This window comes from Camelina sativa, chromosome 10, assembly GCF_000633955.1.
Source record: "Camelina sativa cultivar DH55 chromosome 10, Cs, whole genome shotgun sequence".
Lineage (NCBI taxonomy): Eukaryota > Viridiplantae > Streptophyta > Magnoliopsida > Brassicales > Brassicaceae > Camelina > Camelina sativa.
Genome location: NC_025694.1, coordinates 11,906,068 through 11,915,721, shown reverse-complemented (window position 1 = coordinate 11,915,721; position 9,654 = coordinate 11,906,068). Strand labels below are relative to the sequence as shown.

Here is a 9,654-nt window from a genome sequence, read left to right as displayed (position 1 = left end):
TCACATTCTAGCTGATCCATAGCTTCCTGAGGAAAATACTTCTTATTGAACTCCTCTAGAAAATCCTCCCATGTGGGCTCATAATCAACTGGAAAGCTCCTCTCAACATTTCTCCACCAATTATCTGCATCCCCGCGCAGGTAGTGCACAGCGAGATCCCTTCTAAACTCTATAGGGCATCTTGTTGACCTAAAGTTTTTCTCCAACATCCGCCTCCAATCATCAGCTCCTGCTTGATCATTTCCACCACTAAAGTACTCTGTCCCCATGGTGCCCATGAGCTTCATCGTCTCAAAATAAGAAAACTCTACCGGTGCAGCAACTGTAGGTGCTGGCGGTGATGGCTAACGCTGTCGAGGTGCGGCAACCGGGGGTGCTGGCAGTGGCTGACGGGGTGCCGCTTCTCTAGGTGGTGGTGGGGGTGCATACACAGGTCGGTTCAAAATCTCCCGCATCATGTTACAGAGCTCCTGCATTTCAGCACGATTTGCAGCAATCTCAGCCGCGTTGGCTGCAACCAGAATCTCTTCTCCTTGTGGCTGAACTCGCTCATTAGCTGGAGCGGCATCAACTGGGTTTACTCTAGGGTTTGCAGCACGCCTTCCTCTTGGTGCCAATCTCTGTTCACGCAAGGCCAAACATAAGAAGCACTGCTAAAACAAAACTTTACAAACACACTAACACAAGTCTCACTTTGAGTGTTTTTTTTTTTTTGTTTAAATCGAGTTTTCCCTTTTTAATAAAATGCTGAAAACTTTCCTCCAAAAAAATACCTTTCAAGAAATTCATTTTTTTTAACCTTTTAAAAATATATGTATATAAATATGTAACTTAGTCTTCCGGGTCAACACCGGCTTGACTTTAACCTCCGCTCTGATACCAAAATTGTCACAACCCATTCCCAAACGCTTTGAGTCTACACTAGTTTCCTTAGTGAAAGTTTATTTTAAAATATTTCTATATAATAAAAATACTAAGTTACTCATATTTCTAGAAAAAAACATTCTTTAAATAAAAACCTTAATGTATCATCTCAATAATCTTGTCAAAAGAAAATAGAAGAATTTCTTAGATAAAAACAAATCCGAACATAAAAGAAAGTTAGGAATTAACCGGTAAACTTATTAAACCCAATGTTCCCAAAATCACACCACAAAGCGAGATGAACTTGTGCAACTACTCGAGGTTCTCACCAAGACCTGAGGAGAAAAGAATAGGGAGTGAGTAATTAATTACTCAGTGAGGTGGTCAACACTGCCCACCGAAACATAACCTCACAAATACACATTCACACAACTTCCAAACACTAGCATAAAATCAGACAACAAGCATATAGCTTTCACTTGCGTGAAAGACTAAGACATTCCACAATAATTATCTTTCAATATATATTTAAGTATTTTACTTTGATTATAGGTTTGGCCATCAACACTTTTTCCGGCTCCCAAACCCCCTTTCTTAGAAAACCACGGCCAATAGCTCGATTATTCCCCTGCTCGTCAGCGGTTTATGACCATAATGAACCCGTCGGTTCATTACAGTCCAACAATCTCAATTCCGTTATAATTATTTCCTTCATAATTTTCTCACCATCAAAACTAAAGTACGACGTAAAACCTTGACAAGCAGCATGCATCTCACGTCATCATATTACCATGCAGTAAGCATTACGACTTAAGGCATTAACAATCGACATGCATATCACGTATCAAATAACCATGCAGCAAGCATTATTAACGCATGTAAATATTATTACTCTAACACCTAGCAACCAATAATAAATAATGTCTAACTCTATACTAATGCTTATCTGATGCACAAAAGCGTAAATGAGGTGTATGAATCCGCAAATCCCTCCCCCACCTGACTCTTGATTGAAAACGACACTAGGAACGGAGAGGTTGAAAGCGGTTAACCTGAAACTTGCACAAGAAGAAGACTATTCAGCACCCTAATATGGAACTTGCGGATCAAGAGGACCAGAGCAGTGGAACCAGAGACTTACTGCCCAAGGAACCAGACGACCTAGCTTGCGGAGCAACCAGAAACAACAACAACGAACTAACTTGCAGATGAAGAAGCCAACAACCTGACTTACGACAGAAGCAACAGATTAAAGAGACTAAAACAGTGACGTGAAGGAGATGGAAAACAGGTTAATGTTTGGATTTCCTTACCCAAACGAACCACCGGTGATGGATCTTGACTCCGGCGAGAGAAGTGAACGATGGAGACAAACGGTGACTCAAGCGGTGGTGACTATGGCTCGACGTAATGTGGCGAACAACTCGTTCCCACTTTCTCACAAACAAGGACACAACTTGATCTCAATGAGGATGGTGATGGTGACTTGAAATCCGGATTTACGAAAATAAGGGAGTGATCGAAGTTGGAACGAAAACTTTGAAAGCAGCTATGACGAAGAAGACAATACGTACACCCATATATACACACTCGCTTAGGGTTTTTGTTTAACAAAGAAGCTGGGCTTTTAATGGGCTTAAACGGGTCTCACAGGTGATGTATTTATTCATGGTACCATTAGTTGAGAGTTGAGAGAGTATTGTGTATGAATGTATGTGTATATGCTTAGCAAGAAAAACAAATGTTGAATTTTCTTACGATTATTAAAGGGAATCAGACTGTATTACATATATATTTGAACTGTATATTCGTACAAAACAAGTGGTTGAACGGCTAAATATTAAGAAAATAATAAATTGTAGATGACTTGACTAATTCGTTGTTTATGTATCCAAGCTTTGTAGTCTTTTTTTTTTTTTTTTTGAACAACCCAAGCTTTGTAGTCAAGTTCAAGAAAACTTGGGATTTTCGGTGTAATATTACAAATGTTTATTTCGACGGATGCGTGATTTATTCTAGAGTCAGACGAAAGGACACGGGTGCCCCCAGTACGTGGCATAAGCCTTCAATAGAGCAGTACTTGACTACTAATAACCAGGTCAAATCTAATGCCGTCCTTCGTTTCTAAGATGGACGGTTCACAATGTTTTTTATTTATTTATTATTTACAGAATCCTTAGTTTTTCTCCATGGTACGTTATTCATTATTGATTGTTCTTGGGTCCATTTACCGAATATGCTCAGTCAAGTCTCCCCCTGATTACAGTGTACTTTTTTTCAGAGAAAGTTCTTGTCAAGATGAAGGGAAAACGCTTATTATATGTGTACATCAACTTTAAAATATGTATTTTCAGTCCGGCGGTCTAATAACAATACTACACCAGGTTTAATTGAATAGTATAATCTATGAAACGAAGTCTAATAGTTATATTATCTAACAGAATACATCACGTCAAGTGATTTATGTATCAGCAGAATACATCACGTCAAGTTATTAATGAATCAAAGCCTCAATCAACTATATGAATTAATTATCAAAACCATTTTATGAAAATTCTATAAAATTATTAAATTCCAACTTAATTATTCCATATCAAGAGGGAAATTGTGAATATCTTCAATAAATCAAATGATATGATTGGTTATCATTTTTGTTATTGAAAGCTGTATCATCATCGCCTTATTTGGCTTTAAATTCAGTAGCCAGCAAGCAATATACTACGATCTTGTAGGGAGAGGAAAAAAAACAATACTACTCCAATCGAGTAATTTACATGTGTCCGTACGGTAATTTGCAGACAGTTCTTACAACAATAATTATAATTGGATAATTTTTTGGGTTTACGGAGTAAATCTCTCTTATTAGCCATCTTTAAATTAAGAAAATAAATCTTAATTAAGGAAACAAATTCAGTAGATTAATCAATTTTAAAATTGTTAATTCTAATATTATATTATAATTTTTAATTATTACATCTAAACCTTAACCATTTTTTATAAATTCAAACCGACATATAATTTTGTTTAATTGTAAAATCTAAACCCTAACCACTATTTTATAAATCCAAACCGACATATAATTTTGTTTAATTGTAAACTCTAAACCTTAAACACTCTTTTATAAATCCAAAACGACATATAATTTTGTTTAATTGTAAAATCTAAACTCTAACCACTATTTTGTAAATCCAAACCGATATATAATTTCGTTTCATTCTAAAATCTAAACTCTAACCACTCTTTTGTAAACCCTAACCATTCTTTTGTAAACTCAAACAAACATATAATTTTGTTTAATTATAAAATCTAGATCCTAACAATTTTTTTATAAACCTAAACCAATATATAATTTTTCAAGTTATAAATTTAAAGCTTAATTCTCTTTTATAATTTCGTTAAGAGGGGTGGATGAAATTTGTTTATCCCTACCCAAAAATTTTCCATCATAATTTTAATACTCTATTAATCGTCGAGTTTGTCACATGGGATGAGTTCTAAAAGGGAACAACATTTGTGGCGCACCAGGCCATTCATTACTTATTTGTATAATTAAAACATTGGAAACCAAAATAAAATAAAAAGTCCATAGAATTAGCAACTTGATTATAATATTAATTATTTTAAGTTTGATTAAATAACCCTGAGAACAGGCTTGCTCTTCAAGTTTGATGGAGTTTCTCAGATCATTAGGTTCATTGTTTACAATAAGAGATCTAGAACCTGCCACAAGGCAGCAATATGTCTCCTATGTCGAAACACATCGGTTCTCGTATTAGATTCTCCCCCACTTACTTTGATAAAACTAATAGAATAACTAACATAAAGCAAATTCCACTAATTACTCATTACTTTATACTTTTCTTTTCTTAATCCCACACCTAATATTCAATTCCTAATTGTTTATTTACTAAATAATTGTGTATCGGTAGGAGCCAGGAGTGCAGCCTAAAATACTTATTTTGTCGTTTATGAATCATATTCTTATAGTATAAATTAGCTTATATTAATTCTGTTGTCTACTTCTTTTTGTTCATCCTGAATGATAACACTTGAACCAAAAAATAAAGTATTCATTAGTAGTTTATACACTCCAGTTGTTGAGTATGAATATTTCATCGAAGGGCCTGGGCTTGAAAAACATACGGCCTATCATCAATCCCAAGCAATCCAATCATAGTACTGGTTGAGCCATTTGACAGTAATCATTTTGGGTCACCAAACTTGTCACTTGTCTCGGTCAACTTTGTTGTTACCTTTCCCACCATCTACACCCACATTAAAACAAAACAAAAAAACGATTTGCAAGATTTTTTATATCACGTCGGAGTTTGGATAATTCAACTAAACCGGGGATGAGCAACTCTCTTTTGCTATACAAACCTAGAACGTCAGATCACTCATGTCGAAGCCGCACCACACGCAGCTGTTTGCAAGAGAAATCGAACTCGAGCGTTTGTAATTTTATGTAGAAATCGTTTTGGACAAAAATATTTGAATTAGAATATTAAAATTTTCAAGGGATGTTTTTTTTGGTAACACCACATTATCTCTTTTTTTTTAACAGCAAATTATCATAGATATCAGAACGAGTTTACAAAGCATAGAAGCAAATCAAATACAACCAATTATCATAAATACAGGAAATTGAACACAATTTCAATGAAAAAGTGGATTAACCCTGCTTTCCAATCGGAAGCCTACGGACTAACAGATAATATCTATTAAGTTCCCCTATATTAATATTTTTGAAATACATTTTGTGTTATGTCCTTTTAGTTTTGTTTATTTAAAAAGTTATTTTCAGATTAACCCCTAAAAAGTTTTCAAAACTAACATTAGTTCAGATTTTGTTTCCTAAATATTTTAAATTTCATTCCAACTAAAAAATAATAGCAATCAATATGAATATAAAAACTATCAAATATTTAACCACACATTTGTGTTTTGAATCTGAATCCTTCGCAAACAAAGAAAACAACAATTTGATTCCCATTTCGTTTTCCAAAACCTGTGAGCTTTGATTCTTAATGTAAGAAAAACTTCGATTGATATTTATTTTAATATTATAATTAACATATATATAAACTTAATAAATAATTAATTATTACGAATATGTAAAATTAAAAAAAAACTATATAATGTGGTTATATAGTAGATGAGTTATCAAGAGGACATATTGAAATTAATAAAATATTATTAAATTTGTGTTAACACAGATTAAATCCTCATTTAATTATTTATCAACACTTAGGATATTAGAATATTTGACATAAAATCAAGTTGATTTAACTAAGATTGTGTTAAATAATTAAATCATTAGGAAAAATATGACTTAATCACAGCGTATAAATTACTTGTTATGTATTTAGATCACTTATTTTTCTGTTATAATAATTAAAAATCAAAATAGAATCTTAAACACTAAAATATATATATATATATATACATATATATAACAAACAAATGGTCATGAAGTGTATTGCGGATTAAAAAAATAATATAAACATTTAGCCGCACAACAACCGGAAAATTTAATTATTATTCTATTTACAAAACTTCTAATATTTAACAAAATAAATACTACATAATATATAAATTATAATAAAAATTATATGTCCGCCGTGTACCGCGAATTAAAATCTAGTTGTAATTAAAAGCATAACCGTTGAAGGATTCACCAAATTAATTTGGAGAAAGAGTTGGAGTCTTACGATGACAACATCATTCATACATAAACCATTGTAAACGTTTTGAATCATAGGAATACACAGTTTTTTACATACCTCGAAGAATAGATTAGTCTGGGTTTTGCCGTTTTGGTAAGAGCTTTTCTAATTAAAAATAATGACATCGCATAGCACAACAGTTATATGATTTCCGATTATATATATGATTGATACATTATGCATAATTGATGATTCCTAACACGGACTGCCAACCAAAGTGAACGTGTTCATACAAGTGATTGTGTTCGCTTGGCTATTTGTCTACACATATAATTGAAAAAGTGGATGAATGATTAAGGATGTGGATCCAAACGCCTTGATTATATCGTTTATTGAGGGACAAAGGAGTCACATGAATAGTTGGATCGCATTATTGTCACGTGGAACTATCAACTATGGAATGACAAGTCCATTGATTCAACTCATTAGGAAATGTGTCTCACCAAATTTATTTTTCAATGGGAGGATCAATCCCTTTAGAATATAGTACTACGTTATTATATCTATTTTTAAAAATATGGTAACGGTAATGGTAATGGCAGTCTGTATAATTACGAACGCCAAAAGCAAAAGTGTACATACTACTTATGAAAAAGATTGGACAATTTCTGCGTGTCTTTCCATCACTTTCTGCCGCAACGCATCATCATATATATATATATAGTCACGGACTCATACTCACAAAATTATAAGCTAAACTGAAGCAACATTTTCAAAACTCCATTTCTTAATTAGTGCATCTTCTTCATGTTTTCAAGCTATTAGTTCAATACTAAGGATCTGTGCTAGTAAATGGATAGTTGGAAATAGCATGCATGAGCTATCAGGATTAGTATTGAACCATTGGTAAAACTAACACTACGTGAAGTCGCGGACCACGAGTTTTCTTACTGTTCTAACGTTTTAATTTCTTTCCTTACAATGTATTTTTCCAATATCGAAATTATTCATTTTTCTAAAGTAACGAATTCAAAATTTAGACGTTGTTAATAATTCTTAACATTTTTGATTTTCCAAACAAAAAAAAAAAAAAAAAAATTTCCAAAAAAAAAAAGGAAAACGAAAANAACGAAAATGTCAAAACGAAAAAAAATGCCACTACATGTGGCTAATGTCCTATGCTATGTACATAAAACTAATGTATATATATTTCAAATTTATTTTCCCCATTAGAAAAAGTCCTTTGTCTGTACTGTTGTCTTTGTTTTGTTGCTAGATCTAGATGGACCCATGGGCCTTAACGGGCCTATCAATAAATCCCTCTATTCAAGAAAATAAAACCTCGACACCGGCTATTTTCACGGCGAGGCAAATCGGACAGACTCGCACTGCCCCGCCGTCGCAACCGTTACAAAGAACTAAATGTCGACACGGCAATGCCATCACCGTCGCATATTCCCGCCGGCAAATCCTACAACTAGGTCCGATCATTTCTGTCCGCTCCGGATCCACGTACACCGATTCGGCGTCTTCGGCGGCTTCCTCCGCGTCGCCGTCGCCGCCTCCGTTCGTACTCTGTTTCGCCGTAATATCTCTGCGGCTCGCTATGGCTTGTTGGAGATGAGCCTGTAACGTGGACACCTCGGCTTCCCGCGTCGCGACTCTTAACTGCCAGTTTCGCGCCACTTCTGCGAGATGAGCTGCACGCGCCTGTAGCTCAGCGTGACGGCGCGTGGCTCTCTCCAACACCGCTTCTTTTTCTCTCACCTTACGTCCCACTAACTCCTCCGTCACGCACAACAGCTCTACGTAGCGCCTCTCTCTGTTATCCGCTAACGTACGCCGCAGCTCCTCACCCTGCAAAAACAACCAAACAAACACAAACAAAAACTTAGAAACATACGACACAAAACTGAACTATGCTTTAGATCGAGTTAAAGATACCTGTGTCTGGATGAATCTGTCTAGTTCATATCTTTGTCGTTTCATTTCTCCGGCGAGTTCTCCGGGAAGCATAGAAAAAGAAGAAAGAAACTGATCTTGATGACTCTGTGACTGCTCATGAGATAATCGAAGACCAGTGGAAACCACATTAGGTGCTGTCTGGAACAACTCACTCAAATCAATAACTTGCGGCGGTTTTGACGGTGGAGGGTTCATCGGAGCCGCCACCGCCGACGAATAAACTTCTCTCGATCGCTTTCTCGAATCAACCGCTTCTTGTCCGTTACTGCACATAAGAAATCGAAACATCACATAAACATATACAATACACCCATACGTTACATGAAGATTATATAGTTTACCTATTGAGGAAGAAAGAGTGTGAAGGATGATGATGAGCTTGAAGCGCCATTGATTAAAGATATAGATCAATCTATGGAAGCATATACCATCATATAATAAGGGCATGCATGTGTTTGATGAGTATGGGGAGATGATGATGAAAATGAAAATATGCTTCGGGATTTTAAGTAAATAGAAAAAGGAGAAAGAATGGGAGAAATAAATGGGAGGAAGATGAGGTTTTAGAGGGGAAGCGACGAAAGAGTACAGACTTTGTGTGGGTCTTTTAAAGCTTTCCACATTGTATGCATGATTCTCATTAATGGCACCCAACTTTTTTATTTTTTATTTTTTTTTGTTTATTTGCATCTTCTTCTATGTTTTTTCTTCACCCCAAATACTTACTGTGTGTTTTTTGTTTGCTGTCACAAATTGAAAGGTGTAGATTCATGTAGTTTGATATTCTTATTTAAAGATTAAATGACGTCCAATGCTTAAAAAAACAAAAGAAGATTATCCCCTTCTATATATGTCCACTTCACGTTTCCTCGATCCTTTAATATATGCTTCACACACTTTGCAGTTGCATATTATTTGATGTTTGAGTCCTCTTCAAAATGCTATAGGTAGAGATAGCTAGGTTGTGGTCATCATTACAACTTGTGTCATATTTTATATGGGTTAGAAAAAATTGAAATCATATATACGTACAAAGAAAATCAAGTTTATATCAAATGTTAGGAGGAATATATATGTATGTTGTGGCGGATCCAGGAGAGTTTTGAACCTGGGCACATATTATTAATATATCTAAAATTTAATACACAAGTATACTATA

At 34.7% G+C, this 9,654-nt stretch overlaps 1 protein-coding gene across 1 annotated transcript; it reads right to left on the bottom strand.

Annotated features, from left to right (window-relative positions):
- On the bottom strand, nucleotides 7,721-9,125 carry LOC104718566 (BOI-related E3 ubiquitin-protein ligase 1-like). The gene is made up of 3 exons (XM_010436328.2): nucleotides 8,837-9,125; nucleotides 8,475-8,760; nucleotides 7,721-8,387 (listed from the first exon to the last, which is right to left on the bottom strand). Exons 1-3 carry the CDS (start codon nucleotides 8,884-8,886, stop codon nucleotides 7,857-7,859), a joined length of 867 nt encoding a protein of 288 aa, XP_010434630.1. The 5' UTR covers nucleotides 8,887-9,125; the 3' UTR covers nucleotides 7,721-7,856.